Source organism: Mchenga conophoros, linkage group LG20, assembly GCF_057382185.1.
Source record: "Mchenga conophoros isolate Kocher_MC1m ecotype Shallow Benthic linkage group LG20, M_conophoros_male_GT1.1, whole genome shotgun sequence".
NCBI classification, from domain to species: Eukaryota; Metazoa; Chordata; class Actinopteri; order Cichliformes; family Cichlidae; genus Mchenga; species Mchenga conophoros.
The window spans coordinates 32,398,926-32,423,719 of record NC_140545.1 but is presented as its reverse complement, the minus strand read 5'-3'; the positions used below and the strand labels follow the sequence as shown (position 1 = coordinate 32,423,719).

The window sequence follows — 24,794 nt, the reverse complement described above, 5'->3', positions numbered from 1 at the left end:
CCCCGTCTGTGACGCCAGCGCTATGGCATCATTAGTCCTTCACCGAAACCGGTCCGTTTTAAATGGAACTATTCATAAAACTGGCTCATGTTATTTTCACTAGTCTGCCCCGCTCGTCACATGCTGGCTGAACTGAAGAGGGAAATCCAGACCCTCTTGTGCAAAGTTCATTCTGTGCACTCGGGAGAGAAGATCGCAATAACCTTCTGAATGCAGGAAGAAGGAAACAATGGGGGCAGTGAAGGTAAAAACAATACTGTGGCTGCTCAAACTTTCCCTCTTTGCCCACTGGTGAAAATACAATATATCTTCCTGAAGTTCCATCCATTCGCGTCCGCTTATGTCATAGGGCGAGAGGCGGGGTACACCCTGGACAGGTCGCCAATCTGTCGCAGGGCCAACACACAGAGCCAGACAACCATTTGCACTCACATTCACTCGCACATTCACACCTATTGGCAATTTGGATTAACCAATTAACCTATCCCCACTAAGTGCATGTCTTTGGACAGTGGGAGGAAGCCGGAGCGCCCGGAGAGAACCCACGCAAACACGGGGAGAACATGCAAACTCCACACAGAAAGACCCTGGCCTGATGGTGGAATTGAACTCAGGACCTTCTTCTTCTTCCTGTGTGGCAACAGTGCTAACCACCGTTCCACCGTGCTGCCCCATCTTCCTGAACTTGTCGCGCATTTTATGCTGATGTGTTAGAAACTCCAGTCTCTATACTTACCATTATACATATATTTATATATTTTGTTAAGCTCTTATTAAACGTAAGTTTGCCTAAAGGTAACAAAATCCCCCCAAAAGCAAGGAATCTGAAAACTCCTGGGACATATAGCAACAACTTCAATTTTTAAACACCTTATTTTTTTTAAAACTTAAAGGTACTGCTGAAAGGTACTGATAGCTGATATGTTACTTTTGCAGGAACCAGAGAGTAATCCTGTTTTTCTGATACGATGCCAACACAACAATAAATGAAAGATAATAAATGATACATTTGTATTGTCACCTTTTAAATTTAGCAAGGCAGTTGACATGCAGTTAGAAATAACAAAAATAAAAATGTATACATTACTTTATAATTCTGTTGTTCTTTTTGTAAAAAGATTGTGTTTTAATAATTTCTGGTAATTGACTTTGTCGTACTGGAAAAAAAACACAGCAGCCCAAAGCTCTGGGTATGGGATGGCACTGACAGAACTAGCAGATAAAAACAAAACAATGCAAGTCGACGAAAGCCAAACGACTCTCACCAGAACCAGAAAAACAGCTGTGGACACACAGCTGTGTGAAATATGGTTTGTCTTGCACTGACTGCTGGTCCCCAAGGACATGTTCGTCATAGCTATCCAACTTCCCTAACAACAGCCCTAAAACACCACAAATTGTGGAAGTAAGTTAAAAAAAATAGCAGCATGTAGTTTCAGTCTTGTGCATGTTTCCCTTTGTTTTTTCTTAAATGTTCCATGTTCTTCCTTCCTTTCAGTCTTATAATAAAAACCATCCCATTAGCTAAGCACCTGGCGGCATGCCCAGCTTCCCTCGAGGTGGAATAAATATCTATATGCTTACAAAGTCTCTTAACAAAAGCCAGTATGGATAACCTCATTTGAATGTTTTCTATTTTACCCAATGAGGAATAAGAGGTGACTTCATATCAGAGGCATCTGGAGGAAGAGGAATCTCTTGGCTTGACCTTTGCAGCTGTCAGGATGCGTTCAATTTGTGTAAACAAAAAAGGGGCCTTTAAATTGCCTGTTGTTAATTGGTCGGTAAAAGTGGTGCTCAATTTTGGTGGTTAGTGTCTTTGCTTGCTGAGACTTCTCTTCATGTTTATTTCAAGTCTCGAGAGGCAGCTGAATGGTCGCAGTGGTTGATGGTAATGAGAGAAACGCAAGTTTCAGGGAATGTCTGGTGAATGATGACATCGTCTTTGTGTGTGATAATATGTCGTTAAAATAAGGTTCTGACCCATCAAACCACATTTTAGCCACATCTACACCGCGGCTCTGGGGATGGGAGTGTCAGTCGGCCCATAACGCTGTTTCACGTTGAAATATATCAGCACTAATTTGATGGATTGCATGAAACGTCGCAAATATGAATGTGTCACAAAGCCAGGCGTCCTTTTTGTTATAAATAGTTTGTCATGTTGGAAAAATCTTTTTTTTTTAAAAAGAAAATTACAGCTTCGCTCTGAGAGTTAAATGTAATGTAACACACGAGAGGCCCAAAATGATGCCGTGTTGTGCATGAAAAAAAAGTTACGCTTTTCTAAGCATGCATTTTCTATCAGTACTGTTGTGGCTCTGTTCATCTGTTGATTGCTGCTGATATGTGTCCAAACTTCTTTAATCTTAAAATACTTACTTAATAATGACAACTGATTCTAGTTGCACTGTACAGCTGTACTAACTGGTAGATTAAGCCACATGTAGTAATCTCGGTACATACATGTCTTCTTTATGTCTTCCTGTTATTTCAGTGTTCTTCATAACTTCTTCTTCTCTTTCTCTCTGTTTTGTCTGATTTTATATTTGTTGTTTTACCCTTTTTTCTCTTTTAATACACGACTTTCCCTGTTTTTAGTATGTTATTTTTATGCACATGAAGCCCTTTGAACCTTTACATTTGCTACTGGCGTAACAAATAAAACTGACTGGACTTGACACAATCTGCTGGGGTGGTCCTAGTTTCACAGAGGTGGTGGGAACAGGAGATAACTGTGCTTTCAGAAATCTGGGAAAGGATACAGAGTCACTTCCTGTCCATGTGCCCTATTCCCTAATGGACAATTAAGTGAATCATGTAAAAGTCCCCACTTGTGGCAAATGTCTAACCCCCATTACAGCGGCCAAGTCACTTAGCTTAATTAAAACCATGCCCCAACTTCATATTTTTTGTGTTTCTCCCATTCTCATAAAAAACCTAGCAATGATAGTCATCCTCAGCAGGGGCCAGGCTGTGCTGACTTTTATAGCAGCTCAGTTTTCAGTAGTGGTATTGTACACTGATGCTTTAATCGAATGACCTCATTTCCTGTAACAAAGGGGTTCATTGGCCTACCTGTAAAAACAATGCGCTGCCTTGCTGCCTCTGCGGGTAAGACTTTCCATACTGTGTGTGCTGAGCTATGTATGTGCAGTGTGGAGTGTGTGTGTGTGTGTGTGTGTGTGTTTAGGGCAGTGATGACTTTCCATACTGTGTGTGCTGAGCTATGTATGTGCAGTGTGGAGTGTGTGTGTGTGTGTGTGTGTGTGTGTTTAGGGCAGTGATGTTGGTAGGACTGAGGGTGATTTCCAATGTGGAATAATCTGCAGGGTTGCAGGAAACATATTGCATTAAGGGGGTTGCAGGTGCAGTTGAGTTTGAAACTGATAAGAAATATTATGTTTTATATGATTGTTTTTTGTTTTTTTCTCCCCCCAACACACTTATTGGAGGGATTCTGTTAGGAGCTATATTCAACTAATGCAGTGCCTGTTTGAGTAATGTGCAACACATGCTACAATTTACAAGTGTTTCCTAAATGCATCACTGGAGGCATTCATTAAGTTCCTATATGACAAAAGGATAGATTTAGGGAATCACTCACTGAATGCATGTATTTAACTGTTTTTTTTAAGTCTTGGTTTTTACGGGTTAAAATTGTTTAGGATAACGATTTGGCCCTTAGTTTTGTTGGTTAAACTTAAAAGGCTTTAAAGACTTGGGTAGCTTGTCCTCATAAAGACAGCCAAATAAACATGTCTGTGTATATTTATGCCCCATCACACAGAAAATCCTATCCATGACTCAACACCTTATCACAGTGGAGGCATTTTTGTACCTCAGTGATTCTAGGATCTATGTTGCTGAGGGCAATTTACCCCTTCTTTCAAGGCAATTTTGTTCTAGGTGAAGGGCCAGACTATGTGCGACAGTGGTTGTACATTCTGGACAGTCACATGATGAGAAGAGCAGAACTGCAAACTAATCACCACCTGGAGGTGAGTTGGATTAGGTGGTGGGCAGAGAGTGCTGGACAGGCCTGGCATACTCAAACATACAGTGTTTGCAGCATAGCTTCAACAGCATTCCACAAAAAGGAGCTTTGGCCTATTTTTGTGAACTATCTAATCCATGTACAGATCCTGCCAGAGCTTGGTCTGCAGTGCAGCAAGTCAGATTTGTTCTTGGTTGGTGTTGGACTCTGTCAGGATTGTCTGTCATGGTCAAGAGCTGGAGGAAGTGGCTGAGGATCGGCAGGTCTGGGTGTCTTTACTTAGACTGCTGCCCCCATGACCCACACCTGGATAAGTAGAAGATGGATAGTTGGATGGATGGATACAGGGTGGAGCGGGCAGCAGTCATTCTGGGGGAAACATTGCTCATCTAACTTGAAAATCAGCAATGCATTTTATGCTTTCTAGCTGACAAAAAAAAAAACCAGACACAGAATGAGTTGGAGACATAGAAAGCATAAAAAGATTGACATAACCACCATGAATCCGCCCACTGGTTTTGGACTCCGCATTTAATGCTTCAAACTTAGCATTTTTGCAGACATCATTTTGCTTTTTGGGACCAGTAATTACCTTTATGCATGAAAGGGTGGAATACTCATTTCCCAGCTAACACTTTTAGCTTTGTTAGGATGCTGAATTCCCAATTTATGTGAGTGCATCATACAGACACACATTACTAGTAAGTAATAAGTAAAGGACTTTTAAAATACCAAAACTGAAGCACAAAGTTTTTTGATGGTCTGTGTCACACAACAAGCCATATATTAGTAAGCTAATCCATTAAAATTCTCCCAAAGGCACCAAAAGTCTAGACACAGGTCCAGTTTAATGACTCAAAATAGTGGATGAGGCCTAACAGAGTAACTTCAGCTGTCTGTCAAGATTCATGTCAGTCAGTGCGACAACGCCCCCAACTCGGTTATCCAGTTGGATAAGTTATTAAAAACACACTCAAACACACCTATGGTGTAGATTTAATACAGAAGTATAAATCCAAAATTATTCAGGTCCTTGGCAATACACATGCACAGACTTGTCACGACAGTGAGAGGACTGAGAGACCTTTTAGATTGTTAGTATGATATTAATTGTGAACACCACTTGCTTTTTTGTTGCATTGTTACTGCTTTAAAGAAATTGGGACAAAGAAAAAAAACATTCCTAAATATAAAAATATGTACTTTTTTGGTTTTAAATAAACCTCCTGTCTTACTGGTGCCCCAGAGTGTGCTGGGAATAGAGACTTGGTCTCAAGTTACAGCTGGGAAAACAAGTGTAGTATGAGTCCAACAGGTGATGGGCTTGATGGAAAGGCTTGTCATAACACTGCAGTGCTCCACCACTGCAGGCCTTCTCCTGGAAATTAATTACACATCAGGGGTGACTTCAGATGATTATTTATAGCCCATCTTGGGGGGTTTAGTGGAAAGGGGAGCTGCTTAGAAAGAATGGAAGTATCAGAGAGCTGCTCCACTGGACACTGAGTGACATCCCTTTGACTTGTGGGCTAAATAAAGTAATGCGAGGTCATTCAAAGTTTGACTCTTTAAAGACCCGCTCTGCATCTGCGAACTGCTGTCAAATTTTAAATGTTGGCAATCAGTAACAGATAACAGATCAGTTCAACCAAATGAACATGAGGTTAAGCTGGCTAATGCTCTGGAATGTGGAGTGAGTTTTGTTTACTCTGTCCTACCTTCCTTTTGGATTATTTTTAGTTCATGTTCATTCAAGTTCATGTTCCATATAAATCACTGAGAAGCAGGACAGGCAGAAAAAATGCATTTAACCTAGGATTCAGATTCAAAAGACTTCAGTGCAAGCATGCTGCGTCATCTGAGCTGTGCAAAGCTGTGCAAAGATAGAAGATGATGCACCATCAAGAGGGTAGTCTAAGAAGGTCACAATAGTGCTGAATGTCAATTTGATCTCCTGCTTCTCTCTTTAATGACCACACACTCCCAGCTGCTCCCGGAGAAAATGTTATGGTTCAGCACTTCCATGAGATGTGATGGCTTTCCCACCAGTCCCCCTGAAGGGAATCACAAAGAAATCAGATTAACTGGGATCTTCATCTGTCTGGGTTTGTAAGAGTTAACAGAGACTGATGAGGCGTTCCTAAAAAAACATCAGAGGATGCTTCTGTGATCTTGGTACAGATTTACTCCACTCCCATGTCAGACAGCATCCTGGGAGCTGATAAAATATTTCAGTAGAAACCCAAAACGCCTTTCCCTGAGATTAAACTCCAGGGAGGAGAGAACAAGATGTATGGAAAGACACAAGGAGCTCTAGCTGCTATAAATCCTAGGCATAGTAACATGAACTGGAGAGCAGCGACATGGTTAATGAATATGTCCTGATCCGCTTCACTTCACTCTCTAGTGCCTTTTCCCACAGGCCACCACTTTTCCTTCTGGTCAAAACTAAGGCACTGAGAGTAACTGCTGACAGAACAAAGACATATAAATAGATGCAATCAATGTACGTCTTCCTGGCACAATGAAACAAAGCGAAATGTGCATTGTGGGCACCGACTTCTCTTGGATGTTTTGGCTACTGTATGTGAGCGGATACACTCATTGTACTGTATGCTGACTCTTTTCTGAGCAGGCGCCATGGCTTCCATCCCAGTGAGTGATGGGTAAACCCAATATTTTATATCCCTAGCCAACAAAATTTCCCCCCTGTTTTTCCACTACTGAAGTGCTTCCCTCTTTAAAGGCTTCAGAGTACCCTTTTAAAGTGGGAAAGTCTCACGTGACCTGCTGCTCGTGCTGGCACTGGCATGGTAAAAAGAATGAACTGATGAAGAGGATCCAAAAGTGACTCCAGTCCTGGAGTCCATTTCTGACATTTCTGACTCCAAGCAAACACAGCATTGTGTATTTACGGTGAACCTTTTAAGAGGCACTTCAGCTAAATCAAATTCACACAAACCCACACACCCACTCGACACCCCCCTGGACAGATACACACACAAATCTCTGGGCTCCTACACTCTGTGTTGGGTGTCACCGAATTAGAGGGTAGGGTAGTTTCTCATTGACATCAGCCTCTGACCCTGTGGGGCTTTCTTTGCCTTCAGGCCCCTTCATTAGGCTCCTGCAGAGTGTGAGCACTCACCCGGGGAGAGGAGGTCGTCTCTCAGCTTTTTACTAATCACTATCTCCCTTTCTGAGCAGGGAGACCCCCTCACCAGCAGCTGGCAGGTGAATCCACACAGTCTTTGTCAAATCACCTGAAGGCCTGTTCTTCTTCTTCTTCTTCTTTCTTCTGTTGTGGTTGATTATGGGAAAAAGATCAGAGAATTATCATTGTTGGTTTAGAATAAGTAGCTCCTAAATAAATTGAATGAACAGGACTACATTTAAGAGAATGATAAAAGAATTGTGGGGGCTGCACAGGGTGGGGCGGATGGGGGAAGGACATGGGTGGAGATGTGTGATAAAAGTGATATGATAATGTGGAAGCCCTTGGAGTTAACGCTTGGCTTTAACTCACTGTTAGAGCAGGGTGTGCCCATGTTAATGAAGGAGGCATGTTATAGCCCCAAGCTGTGCTAATAAGGGTACCTGTTGCTTTATCCCAGCATGCATGCATATGCATGTGGGGGAGGTTGCGGGAAAATGGAGCTGCAGAGTCAGAAAGTCTACTGGATATGAGTGGAAAAAGTCACACTAAGAAGAAAGGTTCCACATCTGATGAAAGAAATCATGCACAAACTTATGGATGGTTGGGTCAAAGACTTTTAATGCTTATCTGCAGCTATTAAGGAAGCTGAGACTATTGGTTAGTTCAGATTTGCACAAATTAGGGGGGAAAGCATTCTTAAAGGTAAATAATTAACACAAGTTATCATGCTGAGCTAATGTAGAGCTTTAGAGCTGCTAGTAATGGCCTAGATTTTATTCTCTTTATATGGGCAAAGCTGGGCTAGCTGTTTTCCATTGTCTAACTCTTTTTGTGAAAGCTAAGTCTTTCACCAGATTGTTGCATTTGTACTTTAAATAAATGTCATTTGGGTATTTCTTGATCCTTCACTTCCTTAGCTACTGTATATGTATATAAAGAAACCTGTATAAAAGTCCCATCATTCAATCTGTGACTTTGCAGCAGGAGATAAGCTTCACTGCATTTTTATCTCACTTTATGTAAATTTCAGTGTAGTGAGTTACATTTAAGTATCTGTAATTCTAAAGAAAGAGCTCTTTTTTACTGCAGCATTTTCTCTTGATGTCTTCAGATAATGGGAAATGTTTTAAATAGCTTTAAGCAAAAATAATGAACTGTGGGGCACGAATAGGTCTTAATCCTTTGTTCAGTGTAGCAACATGTCAATAGAAACTGCTATATTTACAACTTCTTCAAAATGTTTCCTTAACAAGATGTGTGAAAACCTCAAACTGACATTTTCCACAGCTGTTCCACACACTGACAGGTTTTGTTGTTTATCTATAAACCACAATGACAACACATTGCTTTTCAGTTTTTACATGTGCTTATAACCACCTACAAAGCAACAGCACTTTCAAAAATACATATTCAATCCCCTTTCTTACTGAGTCAAATAAAATAATCAGTATGACTTTCATGCCTGTAGGATGTCTGCAGGAAATCTCCAGCCAACAAGTTTAGAATAATGTTTGGAAACCTCGAGCTTGGCCCTGAATAAAGTTGACACAGGCTGCCTACCAGCACATCTAAACATTAAAGTGCATCTATCTTATCAATTCTTTTTTTTTTTTTTTTTTTTTAAATGACATCAGAAACAGCAGTATGCGACATTACGTGATGGCAGAGCTTCAGTTCATCCTTTGTCATTTTTTTTTTTTTTTTTTTTTTTTTAATAAATAGGACAGGGGGAATGAATGAGAGAAAGAAAGAAAACCAAAGGGGAGAAGAGATGGTGAGAAGGGGGGGGGGGGGGGGGGGGGGGGAAGAGAGAGAGAGAAAAAAAAAAAAAAGAACTCCTGGGTCACCTGTATGGAGAAAAAAAAAAACAAACAAAAAAAAACAAACAGAGGAGACAGCAAACAACAAAGAGCAACATAATAATAGAGAAAACAAAGCACCATCACAATAAACTAGCTAGCCATAGATATCAATATTTACTAAATAATAAACGATATTGTGCAGCACGCAAGATAGACAGCGCACAGTGTGCTTTGAGGTAGCAGCCAAGAAAGCTTTAGTCCGTGTCTGTGAATATCCATGTGTGCATACCTGTGTGGATCAGCATGCTTGCATTCCAAAGGTTTCTCCATGTAATGATCTGCTAGGGAGTGTGGGGGGGCCACAGCCCCGTCCTCCAGGGTGTGAAGCGGGTATGGAGGAGATCAAAACTCCAGACATCCAGAGGCCCCCAGAACACAAGAGACCATGGAAGACCAACAGAGGGGCAGCCGCGCCACTGTCCCAGTAAGAGCTGAGGAGAGTCCCAGATGAGGGCTCGCCCAGCAGCCGCGGAGCAGAAGTCAGGGGGAGTTGCAGTGACGCGCCCGTGAGCTCCGCCGGCCCCCAGCTGCGCCTGAGTGACCGAGCCCCAGGCCGAGAGGCCGGGGGCACCCCACCTCCAAAGGGGCCCGAGCGAGCCCCAGGCCCCAGGCCCCGACAAGTGGCCGCCAAGGAGTGAGCCGGTGTGTACCCGGACGCCCACCCCCAGACACAAAGAACCACCAACACACCGACACCTGAGGGAGTCCGCCACCGGCAGGGGAAGTGGTGGTGGGTGGAGATAGGCCTCCAAACCTTGGAGGGCCTGAGGTGTCCCCAGAGAGGTGGCGTCTGATACCCAACCTGACATATAGACACAGACATACAGGCACACACAGACACAAACATCCATTCCCACCCTCATGCTCTCATATGCACTCACTCCACACTCAACCAACGTGGAGACAGACATAAAGAGACGCTGTACACACAATCACACTCCCCAAGCGTACTCTACAAACCGGGTCTAGGTACCCTTGCCCCTGGAGGGGGGAATTGCACCCAGACCCAGGTGGTGTTACCCTTTTCCCTGCGGTGGGGAGAGGCAGACCACCCCGACTCCGCAGCAGCAGGGAGGCCCCACACCCCAGACCGCAGTCGGACGGCCAACTCCTCCTACTAGCCCTCCCGCTCCAGCAGGCCGCAGAGAATGGGGGTGGGAGAAGACTCCAAACCTCCCTCCACCCGCTCATTGTAGTGTTGATGCATATGTGTTCTAAGGTGCAATTAAATTATCTTATCAATTCAAGGTTAGATAGCAAACATCTGTGTTTTTCTTAAAATGTGACTATTCTTTTAAGTAACCTGTGCACACATACTGGTGATAAGTTCTCGCTGTTTTCCCACTAAGGCATTGTAGATGCTTTTTGGCACCAATGTGTATCTTATGTGGGAATGCCTTTCTGTCAGATCACTTGATCTTTTCTCTAACATTTTCCATGACTAAAGACTTTGCCAAGTATGTTTTAAAGACAACTGGAATGGAAGAAAAGCTGCAGTCTAGCAGTCATAACCAAACCCCTCAAAATTACAATCTCTTTTCAGGAAATAGTTACAGCATGTAACTCCGTGTAAAACCACAGCTTGTTTGCGTTGCATCACCGATGTCCGACTCAGCAGTCTCCCCACAGAACAGATGTCTCCCGAACTTGATCTTTGCATGGTTGAGTCACCGACTAAAGATACAGATTCAATTCTTCATTTTTTACAGCAATACTTCTTCATTTGTAAGGACTCTTTTTGCCTGAAAGCCCTTTACAATACATGCAATTGTTTCATTAACAGATGATGTAAATGTGAAACTTTTGCGGTAAAGATGAAGAAAAAAAAAAGAGTGGGCCACCCTCAGATAATTCCACTATGATGAATAAAGATTTGGATCCCAGGGCTGGAGAACAATCAGCTGCTGTTCTCACGAGTACAGCTAGACTTGCCTTCAGTTCCTCTGTGATGTGGGGTGAGAAAGAGGCTGCTGCCTGTGAATCATTTCATATTCATTTTTGCTGCTATATAAATATACAGATGTTTGTCCTGATATCACCTCAGTTTTCTGCTCACTGAGATCTTCAGAGGGATGCGAGCAGCTGGAAGACTGAGACCAGAGGAACCAGATGGTACTTGTGGAGTGCAGCCTCTTCCATTGCTATAGGGTTGTGGACCCTCCAAACACCTGGAAATAGTGTGGGCATAGAATTGCAGTGTTTGCCAGAAAATATCTGGCATTGACTGTTGGTCTGAAGTTTCATTAGATTGACATGTGTTGAGAAGTGAAAAAAAAAATCACATCTTTAGAAGTTTCTGTAGTTTTCCATCAGCGCCTTGGATGAAAGAGATTTCTTTAACTCAGAACATAATGATTTATGAATAGTTTCCAATGTGTTTTGTATGAAAATATCTCATCTTTTACAGTTAAAAGGCTCCAATAGATTGCATGCTCTGAATTTATCTCATTTCTCTTTTGCTAGGCGTGTGGTGGTTTTAATTGGCTGCAGGAGGTTCGCCTGACATGACTGCTGTGGAAATAGCACATTACGAGCAAAGGAAAGCCTTACTCATACAGCGCACACATAGAAGTCTCTGTAACTGTGTCATCAGTGAGCAGGCAACTCAGCTGAGAGAATGAGCTCCCCACAGCCAGTAAATGACTCCACCCAGCTGGTCTCTGTTGTCTTTATCCAAAAACTCCCCTCTGCACCTCATACTAACATCATCTACATGGCCTGCACCACAACTGAGAGACATGGAAGCAATTAGCAGCAAGCACAGAAACATATTGTATAGGCAGGGTAAAGTCCAGTCTGAGCTTCCTAAGACAAGCACTGGCTCTGTTTTAGCTTGCAAGCAAACTGATCACTGCTGTCAGGAGTGGTGTAAGGAAAACGGAAACTCTTTATGGATGTCTTATTAATGAGTAGAAATTCCCACATGGAAAAGACATAAAAAAAACTTGTTGACAAGCTGACTTGATTCATATTTAATTCTTAGAATTATTTTGGCTCAAAAATATGCTTTTGGGCTGCATTCCTGGCTAAATAACACTCTGAACCATATTAGTTTCACAAGTAATAGAAAGTAGTCTCATTATGGGTTAGGTTTAAGACTGTTAACGGAAAAAACAATTAATGAGCCAGGGAATGGATTTTGGGGAAAAAGACGGAGTAGTAAAGAGACGTTTAATGAAAGCTGCAATCAGATTAAATGAATCAGGACTTTACATTTTTGGACTAGCTGACTAAATGTCAGAATATTTCAAAATCTGTTGAATGTAAATTGTTTTCTTCGATGCCTCCTAACATTATGAACGTGGACTGTTTATTTGCTCCATACCAACAGTATATATATGAAGTTTTTGTACTTTTTTTTAGCCTTTTAAATGATTGCTTTCTCATTTTCAAAGTGTGTCTTAAAGTGGGCGAGAGACCCATTCTGCATGTAATGATTCAAAACCCTAGGTTCTTTGTGAAAACATTTTCATGGAAGAAATCACCAGATTACAGATTTTACAACTTTTTGTTTCTGGGGTTTTGAATTTAGTTCCAGGAGTTAATTCTCGGATGTCAGAGCAGTTTGGATGCAACTAAAATATATTTTTCCAAACCAGTCAATTGTAATATTTGCATGACCAGACTGGTTAACAGTGTGTTGCCTTGGTTAAAGGTTGTTCATAGTGCAAAAAGAAAACTAACTGGAATACTTTATAAATGGTCAGCACTAGTGTGAAATATATGCAGTTTATAGTAATTAGTTTATAGTTAATATATGCAGTTTATAGTGGTCTTTATCCGTCTAATTAATTCTGAATCCTGATGATATTTATTTTCACCACTCAATGCAACATTTCCTGTGATCCTCCCATCGTATCAGTGCTTTTCTTTCTTGTTACTCCGTCCTTCCACCCAGCCGGAGGTCATTATCATTCATATGGGGTATTACATAGTCAACAAGTTATTTCTTCCAAAAGTAAACCAACTCCTTAGTGACTGTGGTTCTGCCAGGTCCTGATGAACGGAGGTGGATCTGTCCAGAAAAGCTGGACGCGCCCATGACAGCAGCTCCTCAGAGAATCCAGCTCTTCTTGTTACTCATGGAAACCAACATGTTAATACACACAACTTTGCTGCAAGACTCAAATGTTCCGGGTTGTCTTCTCCTTCTTACAGGGGTGGGACAGTGGGGGGTAGCTGTGCTTTGATACATTCTTTACACTATAATTGCATCAGTCAAAATGACAGAGGCAGACAGAGGGATTTCTTGTAAAAGAGAGTTTTTTGTCCTCATAACAGCTCCTTTACCTAGGCAAAATGTGCACAGTGATCTGTGCCAAATCCCTAATAAAAGCCAGGCACATGGTGCATGACGAGTGAGGCTTTCACCGCAAAACTCCAGAGGGAAGCGCAGCAAGAGCGACGAAGAAAAAGGAGGAGAAGGTGGGATGTAGGCAAAACTTCCCAAGATCTGGAGAGATAACAAACTTTAACCATTATACGCCCCGTGTAGTCAGGCTGAGCTATGCAAGCATTAAATCCTTATTTGTTTCTGGGATTTCTCCATTCTTTCGCAAGATGAGTACTACTGACTGATAAGAGGAAAGTCAGCAAAACACTTTACTGAGATAATTCTTTAAAACAGAGCCAGCTGCACTTTTGAGAAAATTATCTCCCGCTTGACATCTTATTGATTTGGCTTAATGGATAAAGCACCTAACTGCAACCACATGCGCGCACACACAGATAACCACCCAGCATCAACTTTGAACTCACTGACAGTTTACTGAAACGCTGCCAGAAATATTTTAGAAGATAAGCAAGTGCTGAGAAAATGTTAAAAACTAAGAATGGTGTAATACTGTTTTTTTTTAAATCACTTTGTCTGAAATGGAAAAAGAGGGGAAAACGGTGGGATAGTTGGGTAATTTAGGACACTGAGACCTCAGATTAGGTGATTCATCATCATAGTTTTGTGAATCAGAAGTTTTATCAAGACCACCAGACTTTTTACCCTCCTCTGCTGGTCATGTGTGAGACATCGGGCAACTAAGAACAGAGGCTCCACTTTAGTTTAGCTTGTACTCAAATCAGGTCATAAGCTTAAACACTGAGTACTAGTACTGTGTGATGAATGGTACACAGAAGTCTGCTGCCTTATTTAGAATTGTACTTGGAAGAGAGTTTGAGTCACAAGACATTGACGGCACAGTCTCTCCCAAGGGAATTCATTACAGAGAATGAATCAGCATTTTATACAAACACAAGGTGTTGGTGTTTATGCTCAGTAGAATTTGCGTGAGTTCGATATTACCATGAATGGTCAGTCTCTCCTTAGAGTGAGACATTTGGTCTCCAGGTTGTTCAACATGAATCAGCATTTAGAACAATGCTGTGACTTCCTGAAGGATGCTGGAAATGGAAAAGTCATCTTTCAGTGAATTTTTCATTGGACAATGATATGAACTGAAATGAAACTGTAGAGGAGACATAACCTCAACTTATGTTTTCATTATTGTTTTATTTCATAAATGAGCATCATGACAGATATTTAGACATTAGCTTTTTATTCTAGTTACCTCATCAAAAATGGGCGTGACCCTTCAAATCAGGCTCTATTAAAAACAGCTGTACTTAGTTTGTCATGTTTCTCTGGAAAAATGTTGGAGAACCCATAACCACAATAACTAGAGAAAGACTATTTACAGAACATTGTTTGTTTCATTTAGAGGAGACCTTAAAGCTCATACTCCTTAACAAGGATGTCCAAGTATTTCCAAAAATAACATTAACAGCTATCAATAGGTGTACAACTTATCCCTGTTAGATGTCATGAAAAAAAAGTTTTGCAGTTTTGCTGTGTTAAAAAAAATCCGTTAAAGTGTTAAAAAATTAATAAAACAAAATGGTTTGTTCAGCTGTCTGATGCAAGCCTTCCGTCTCCTGTTTTATGAGAACTTTTACGAGAGGTTGGCAAATGGCAAGATAATGTTTTCCAATTGTTTTCTACCTGGGTGTTCCACTATAAAGAATTTATTTAAAGTGAAATAAGAGTTGAAGCTCTGTTGTTAAAAATGTATGTTTTGTCATTTTCCCCACAGGGCAGAAGCTACAGCTGTAGCAGAGAGTAGGTGGTCTTTCTCTAAAAGCCCGGAGCTGCGTTATATTCCATTACTGGTCAGGCCACAGTTATGTGTGGCCAGGAAAATGCATTTTAGCCATAAAGCAATTAATGTAATAACAAGGGTTTTACATAAATTCCAAATGAAAGTAAAATGGGTGCTTTTATAGTGACAGAATTCATTGCGGTCTCAGATTCAGTAACAGGAATGAAGACATCAACACAATTGCATAAACAACATGTGACGTTAAGTAAGCTGTGAAGTGAGTCTCCGTTCCCCTGAGGTGAAGGAGATTCATTAGCGGCATGAACAAGCAACATTCCTTAAGACAAATGCAGGAAGACTGGGAATTGTTTGACTTCAATGCTTGACTGTGCTGGCGACCTGGCACTCTCCTAATAATGCAACACAAACTCCCTGATAAAATGTGCCAGGATGTAACAATCATTAAGATTTACACAAATTATGCTAATACATAGAACCAGGCTTCATGCAACGGATAAACCTGTATTTTCTAAGCAAAACAAAAGGCAAAATGAAAAAGTTATTTTTCTGTTTTTTCACTCCAGAGCACGCTGTTTGAATTATGGATTCTTTAAAGACCCATCATACAAGCTGTGGCAGATTCAGTATCAAGTCTCAGTGATGGTCTTAAAAGCGCAGGCCTTTGTAAAAAAAAAAAGATTTTCCATGGAAATGTACCAGAGCGGGATGCAGCAGCAATAAAATACCTGCCTGTGTGGTTTTTCCTGCTCTTTGATACGTGCTATTGTTTGAATTTGAATTGACTCACAATGCGGTGATCTGCTGCTTACAACACCTGCTTATTTATTTAAAGGCTTATCATATCACTGAAGAAATAAACTCAGAGAACAGGTGGAGATGTTTAAATGATAACACATAAACTTTGGCGACGAGTCAGATTTCAACTGGAGGAAAAACCTGCAGTTGAACCATAATATTACTACAAACCCTGAATCCTTTCATTAGAGAGGACACTTCATTTCCACTCTACTCTACTCTGTTTGCTTGTGTGCACGGGTTGGTTTGTTTGTATCCCCTCCACCAAATATTTCATTGAATTCCTCATCAATAGAAGCACCAAAAGCTGATTGGGTTTCCCATTACCTCTCGTCCTGTGCCTCCTTTACTCCTATAAGGGTAAGAGCTATTACTAAAGAGCTTCAGACACACTGCACATAACCTTGCTCTGACTTGTACATTAGCAAGCTGACAGCATACCCTCTTCATGTTGGTTCAGACCAGCTGATACTAATAATGCACTGATCATAAACCTCAGAGGGCTTCTATATAAGGCTGCACAAGCATTCATGACACCTCGGTGGTCTGCACAGCATTGACATCAACATTGACTTATAAGGAGGAGCCGCACAGATTAAGGGGAGTCAAGGGATACTACATTTTTAATGGGCATTTGTTAGTCACCATACCGAGTAGTGTCTTCTTAAGGTTTCCAAAGGGTGACACGACTGAAATATGGTACATTCTTTTGAGGCCGCCACATAGTTTACGACCTACTGTGTTGTTCATCAGCCCCAGTAAGCAAAGTCTGCACAGGAAATAACACACAATACATCAGGAAGTTGACAGAGATGACAGATAGGGTAGAATTAATGCCATTTTACCCTGGCAAGTGGCAAAACTTGGAGTAAAAGCTAATCTATTCTAAAGTATCTCAAAGCAGAAATTCATGTTATCCACATGACGGATGTGAATCATCCCCTAGGTTTTCCTCCTGTGTCACCGTGAAATAAGTATTTCTTACTAGTTTGGTGATTACTTAAGTTTCAGAAGAACCTTTAGCAACAATAATAACGGTAATTATTTTTTGTAAGACTTATTCAACTTATTCAATCTTGTGGCTGCAAAACAAGCCTGAATCATCACCCCTTCACCACCATGCTTGACAGTTGGAATGAGGTGTTTGTGGGCGTTTGTTTTGTCAAATGCGGTGCTGCTTTATGGCCACAGTCTGCACTTTGCTCTTGTCCATCCAAAAGGATTGTTCCAGAATTCTTAGAATTCTTGTGGCTTGTTCAGATGCAGCTTTGCGAGTCTTAGGTGTGCTGCCATGTTCGTTTTAGGGAGAAAAGGCTTTCTCCTGGTAACCTCTTCAAAAAAACCCATGCTTGTTCAATCCTATTCTAATTGTACTGTAATGAACTTGAACATTTATCATGCAAACTGAAGCCTGTTTAGTCTGAGTGGAGCTCCTTTTTGCAATTTCACAGGAGTTGCAGTCTGGCGTCGGGGTGAATTTGTTGGGAAGACTGTGGCTTTTTGTTAACACAAACCTGAATGCTCCAGACCAGCAAACTGCCAAAACTTCAGCTTTTATAGAGGTGGTTATTATAGAGGTGCGTTTTTCACAGGATTGCGTAGAAACCTGTGAAAACTTTCTTATCACTCATGATTTAAGACCCGTTTTTCCTTGTCCAATAATTTGATTTATGACCACATATCAACAAAAAACATAAACTTATCATATATGCTTCCATTTTAGTATTTTAAAACATATTTAGTAGGGTATTTTATTCGTGAAGAAATCAAGTGAACATTGCACTTGGGTATATACACAGTAGCCTTTGAAAAAAAATCATTAATCAGCCTTATATCTGCTGAGCCAAAATTTTAAACAAGCACTGCTGTGTCTATGTGAAGCCTCACAGAGCTGCTGAGCTGTAAATTAGTTGCTATGAATCAAAAAGACAACAGTTAAAATGCTATAAGCACAGAGGAGGTTGTTTTAATGATTCTGCACTGCATGGTTCTGTGTAAAGAGAGTGATAAATGTGAGCTTACACTTCAGGAAGGAAGCACCAACCTGAAAGCATTAACCAGAAACATTCAGGAAACTATGAACATATTTTGCCCCTTATATTGGTGTAGATGATGATAGTAAATGTAAAGATCACCCTTGGTGTATTCTTCATCTGTCAAATTAAAAGCAAAACGATGTGAACTTCATTATTTTCATGAGTTGTATTTAGAATTTTTCCATCAGTGAAATAAAATACATGTCTTCATTAAGTTGAAGAAGTGCTGAATGTCACTGCATTAGAGTGTCATGCATAAGAGTTCTGATGTCTCTATTAATGAAGTATCTGAAAGCACGATTATGCACGCGCTTAAACTGGCAGTGGGTGCTCTTAATTTTCCTGATATTGCAACAGTAACATGAGGCTATAAAAAATGAGCATATTTTTTCTTTGTCTGTGAGTAAAAGAAGAAACCGTAGCTCTATATATATATATATATATATATATATATATATATATATATATAGAGAGAGAGAGAGAGAGAGAGAGAGATAGAGAGAGAGATAGATAGATTTTTACTCTAGTGCAGTTTGTTTTTGTTCCCGCAAAGCCGGGTGCGTCTGTTTCCATATGAGCTCTATCAAACATATTTAGCCGAGGGAGTGGGTGTGGGAAGCAAATCTGAGGGAATGTGTGAATGGTTATGTGTGTGTGTGTGTGTGTGTGTGTGTGTGTGTGTGTGTGTGTGTGTGTGTGTGTGTGTGTGTGTGTGTGTGTGTGTGTGTGTGTGTTAAACAATACCCTGAGGCTCTCTCAGTGCTCACACTGATTCAGTGCCCTCTCCTGCTGTACCCCCAGATCCACACATTTTAACAGTCGCATTCCTTCGCACAGGGGCCTGGCGGCAGCCCTGTAGTACGCCTGCCCCAATAGCAAAACACAGAAGGGGGTCAGGGGGCATATCATTACTCTGTGAGACAAATAGACCATCCAAACAAAACATGACACCCTGAACGTGAATGCAAAATTGTCCAAAGGGCAGTGCACACATTTTTTTTTGTTCAATATTGTGTTTTAATTCAAATTCTGCAGTTTTGAGACCTCAACAGTCAGTGTCTTCTTCTTTTTAATGTAATAACATATAAATGTTGCTTCCTGAGTCCAGCTTGAAGTATTTAAGCACTATTAAGCTTCACTGCTGATACCAGTATTAAAGTGCGTTTTCACTCTCTTGCCAGTCTTGTTCAATGCTCCATAGCCAGGTGCTGGCATTTTGTCTCACTTTATCAGCCTGGACACTCTGAATCAGTGACCTTTCTCTAAAGGATGTCAAGTATTTTATGCAGCCTCTTAAAAAGTTGTGTATTTAGGCAAACATGTCAATTGAGGGACCACAGAGACTAAACACTCCATGAAGCGCAGTGAGCTGTAAATGCAGGCAGGTTAGAGAGGCTTTGTGTGTGTGTGTTATGGATCGTAGAACAAGGCTGGTGGAGTTGATAGTGGGGTCATTTCCCCGCTTTAGTACCCTGCTTCCTTAAACTGATTTGCAGATGCACATAAAAACCAAAATTGCTCATTTTCAGCCATTTTATGACTCTTTTAAAAAAGGCAACAAAACAACGGACACTGTTTGAGTTATCTTACTACCCACACAAGTTGTCTCAATTTGTTTGTATTGACAGTAAAAGCTCATAAGAGGAAACCATAATGCACCAGGGTGGGTAAACTTTCCCTTGTAAGGAGCCTCCGGAAAGATTTCAACATCTGAAACAAACATATGATTCAGCCACTGTGTTGCTAAGAGCTTGTGTTGAAAACAATAGACGGGCTTCTCAGCAACACGGGCCGGCTCAGGACTTCCACCCCATCATGACAAATCTGTCATCCAGTATGAAGTGTCTCATACTAGCGGGAGATATCAGCAACACTCACCACCCTTCTATTATAAACATGGGGAATGTTACAGAGTGCAGATGGGAAAGCAAAGCTGATAGGAACTGACTGCGCATATATTCAAGGTGTGTTTGCGAGTGAAGTGTAACAGAGTGAACAGTATGAACCCAGTGAAACAGGAAAACCAGGCAGGCTTTTACACTAGAGGAATTTCCTGCCTGTAAGATGTGTGTCATTGTGTTTCTCCTGCTTAGGAGAAACAGACAGACAGCTTTTAGGCTTACCATTTACATTAGCTGAAGAATCTAATTTCAGTGTCCTATTCCTCTCAAAGTCTTTGTTAGGTTTTACACAATAATATAGCCCTCTATTCAAAAACCACATTCTCCATCATTGGCATCATTTTTCTTGATTAGAAAAACTTTTTATTCTGAGCAAAATTCCACTAAATGTTAAAAACACAAGAAACAAACAGAAGTTAAACTTCTTAATCATTGTCACTCGTGACCTGTCTGGGTTTGAACTACTGAGTTATCTGTTGTGGCCTTTATTTACTGTCTGTTTCCCGGTGGTAAAATGGTGTTTACTCTGTGACTTAAAAGCAAAACAGTTACCGTCAGGGTGTCTCTCCAGCCCCGTGGAGCCTATCAGTATCATCTCACAGTTGGTGACACAAAGAGAAATGAGATCAGGAGGTGGGATGGAGGTCGGTGTCTTCTGGAACAAAGATTAATAGCTGGTAATGACTGTTTGCTGAATTAGAGCTGGAGATTACCTTTATTTTGAAACTTCGAGTATTTTACAAAACTGTCTTCTTTGCCACAGTACACCTACAGTACAACCTAATTTCGGTTGGGGATTTGAGTGTTTGTGGTATTAGAAACTAATGTAGTGTTAAGCTGGTAGACACAAACTGCTTAGGAGGTCTGGGAAGCCTGATTCCTTCTCACTTCACACTCCAACATTTTTCATCTTTAAATGTAAAGTTTAGTCTTTGCATCCCAAAGCACTCTTCACAGAGCTCCCTCTATTTAACAAAGCTTAAATGATTTTATTCACTGTGAATATATTTTTTACAGTTGAAGTGCACTGCTCTATTGCAGATCCACTTTAAAAGGGAGAACAAAAGAAATAACTGTTATTTATTAGTAACAGTCTTATATCTAAGCTGGGGCCACCACACCCTTAGCTTAAGACAGTGGTTTTCAAACTGGGGGATGAGCCCACCTGGAGGGTCACATAGTCTTTGCAGGGGGTCATTGAATACCAAGGAGTGAAAATAACCAGAACAAATGTGATTTATTTAAGGAGAATAAAAAGTGAGAGTTTTCTGATGCTATTAGACTAACCTTTCATCAGAAATTTCTTTGGATTTATTTTAACTTAATCATTAATTGAAAACGATGTCTGTTCTTTCTTTGCCTTTGGGGGGAGACCTCGACCTTGTTGCACTGTGTAAACCAACCGAGAAACAGAACTTACCCATGTGAAAGCATGATTTCACACCTTCACATCTTGATATAGCTGTCCTAACATGTGATAGATGCTTGTTTGTTGTAAAGCATATCCTCAGTTATTACAGAGAAAGAGTCAAGAGACACTATACGTGTGTATGCATGGGTTCGCATACATGTACGTACTGCATAGAGGCTATACCACAGTGCCAATATGTCAGTTCTATATTTAAAATAGTTGACCAGCTGTGTTGAGTCCTGTGAAGTGTGCTATAAGTGTTTTGCAGCACTTCAAATCTGTTGCCATAGAGGCTGAGTGATGATGTCAAAGTCCAGGCATTGGAATAAAACCACACCCCCTTTTCAACCGAAAAGACAAGATGGAAAATACTGTTCAGTTAGCCAGACCCAATTACACATCACCGAAAGCAAAAGAGACTCTGGTTTTAGGCACAGAACATACTTAATAACGGAGCACGCTTTGTGCACTGGCTTGTTCCTGCTTGATGGCGTACATGCAGGTATGCATGAAAAGAAGTAGAGGAGGAATTACTTCAAAGGAAAATGTAACCAATACTCTGATGCTTTAACAGGTCACACAGATAAATGTGTGTGCACAGATAGCACGAAACCTATGGCTGTCAGTAAGTAGACAAAAAAGAAGCCCGTGATGACTAAGAGCTGATTATCATTTGCTGATACTATTATACCCTGTGTCTAACCTCATTCATGAGGTCATAGGACTCTGATTGCACCACCATGACTACCTCCAACTGCTTCAGATTTCAGAACATCCAGAAGCATCATTATAAAACAGCAGTGCACCTTTGCACTATCTTGTTATTTGAGAGCCATCGTGTGTTGGGGTTTCTGAATAACAGACCATGACCTCAGCTGAAAACTTTCAACAACAAATGTTTTTTATGGGTACAGCTCGTTTGTCTATTAACCACACCTTGTGCTTTGGCTCAAAATGAACCAGCACTCTCATCTTAGGGACTTAAAAACAGAGTAAGAGAATGAGACCTCTCTGGGATTAAGGCTTTGAACCATCGAGCACCCCCGACAGCTGTGAACTGCCCCCCCCGACCCTCTGGATTACTCCCATCAGTTTCTGCTCTGTGTGTCAGAGCACTTAGAAGAGTTATAAATATGAGCAGCACTTGACAGAGAGTTCATGTTGCTACTGCCACACAGCCAAATTTGGCCCCTGTGTTCAATCCCTGAGGCCTCAGATGAATCAGCTAAACCAACAGTCACTAATTCCAGTCGGCCTGGATTGGTTTATTAAAGGTCTCATTGCAGTGAGTAGATGCTTTTCACAGCCTAACCACTTTCCTTGCTCCTCTCTCGTGTGACTCAGACAGAAATACATAATCTTCCTACACCCCCCCTTAAGCTCCCCAGAAGACATCATATGCCCAAATCAGATCCACACTGTAATTAGATAGAAATACATATGGATCACACATTGAGATCCAAGCGTGGCTGATGGACGTATAATTAGTACAGATTTATGCAAATAGGTCATAAGGGAAGGGGAAAAGGCACATGGGAGTCTTGCATTTGGAAAGCGAAGCAGTTATATTTATAGTTTTAAAAAAAGCGTGAAGTGACGTTTCACTGACCTTTCAATCACCTAGCAGCCTACCTTCTCTGCCAACAAATTTGGTCTCAAAGGGTCACGATAAGTGTGAGATAAAATCAGAAAGAGGCTTTAAGGTCCATTGTTAACAGTCTTAGTGTGAGTGATAAAAGCATTTCTATCACATTAGTAAACATATGGGTTAGTGGATTAGAAGATCCCTCTTCGAAGTTTTTTTTTTCTTCTCCCCTCTCTCTCTTCGTTTTTTTAGGGAATCACAAACTCCTCCTCTTCTAAACTCTGTTACGGGTCTGGGAACTCCCTGCTGTATGTATCCTGATTAGGTGAGCAGAGAAGGCGTGGGTCTGAAGAGGGGCAGAGAGAGAGAAGCCGCAAGAAGAGCGGGGACGCCGAGAGGAGCTGACGGAGCATTAATGAGATATTGGCCGCTTAGAGTTACAGGGATGCAACTGTAGTTTTACTCCCCACTGTTTACAGGCTTCATCTACGGACTAGAAAACAAAACATTTGGCCAATTTCGCCATTCAAAACTAACTTTAGTGGATTAATTTATTGTCAAAAATGGGCTTGGTGAGATTTCTCACAAAGACGCCGGGGATAGTAGCCTTTCTCGCACGCTCATTCCTTTGTATTATCGGGCTATTACTGACTTTTTCTAAGCCTGCCTGCAAGGCTTTCAACTTGGATGTGGAGAACCCAGCTGTTTACAGCGGACCCAATGGGAGCTACTTCGGATATGCAGTTGACTTTTATTTGTCTGATTCTGGCAGGTAAGTGTGCTTAATATAGAAAACAGAAAATGTAACTGCAGAGCGTTATGTAGTAAAAAAAAAAAATATATATATAACATAGTTTCCGTATAAGGTCTGAAACATTTGAGGTTTATATGGGCAATTCAAGTTTCCCAGTTGTACGCAAATATTGCGCACAGATTGCAGTGTTCATTGAAGTATTTCGGAACTTCTGGCCAAACTTCAGCCATCTACAGCTCACCCGTTAAAGTCAGAAGTTTCCAATATTTCATTTGTGGGATGTTGTTTTGGCTCGGAAAATCGGGGTTTTGTGTGTATACTGTGCTTCCTGGACGCATGCCTTGCGCACAGAGCGCACACGGTCAGTCTGCCTACAACTTACTGCAATTGAATTTATCCAGAAAATTTGATTTTTTGTTGTAAGTGTTTTCTGAAATAAAGCCCACATAACTCCAATATAAAAGACTGAAAGCTTCAGTCTTTTATATTGAGATGAAGATCAAAGATCGGAACATTCGGAAATCTTCCTCAAAGCTTAATCTCATTGTCCCACCAAATTACAAAATTAAGATGACCTTTTAATCCGCCCTTGCCTCGAAACCCCAGAACATGCTACCTCACTGCAACCTTTAGCGATCAAATCTCGGTATTAAATGCTGTGGCTGATTTTGATGCTTCCTGGTTCATCTGGGATGTGATCCCAGTGACTCGTAGCATGCAGTGACCGTCTCAGTATTCTTCCCGAGGGGTTTTTGGCATCAGTCACTTTTGGAAGTAAAACTTTGGCAGGCATGGCTGTGACCAGGACTTATACTCCAGTATTCTGTGGGGAATATAAATAAGGGGTGGGGTGGGGGATGCTCTGTCCCAGGATCATATAGTCTTTCTACCAGCTGGAATGCAGGAAAAGATAAGACATAGATTACATTAGTTCCTGACAGTTCTGCATTTGTGTTTGTTTTTTGTGTTGCTGACCATTCACTATATTTTGGTGAGTCCACTCAAACCTGTAATTGCAGTAATCATTAACAAAAGGTTATACAGCTGGAGTCAGGACTTCACTCCAATGTAATCACACTCTCTGGCTGACGATGTGTCTGCTGAACAGTTTCTCAGACCACTGTTCAAGCAGCCAGCATGCAGCGATTTGAGAACGGGCTTTGTGCCGAGTGGGCTGCGAGCATCA

General features: G+C 41.2%; 1 protein-coding gene across 1 annotated transcript in view; it reads left to right on the top strand.

Moving 5' to 3' along the window:
- Positions 1-23,001: 23,001 nt before the first annotated feature.
- Positions 23,002-24,794, top strand: part of itga5 (integrin, alpha 5 (fibronectin receptor, alpha polypeptide)) — a 32,760-nt gene continuing 30,967 nt past the window's right edge. The window contains exon 1 of the mRNA XM_085261174.1: positions 23,002-23,626. Coding sequence (XP_085117300.1) covers positions 23,418-23,626 — 209 coding nt within the window. The 5' untranslated portion in view covers positions 23,002-23,417. The remainder of the gene's footprint in view (positions 23,627-24,794) is intronic.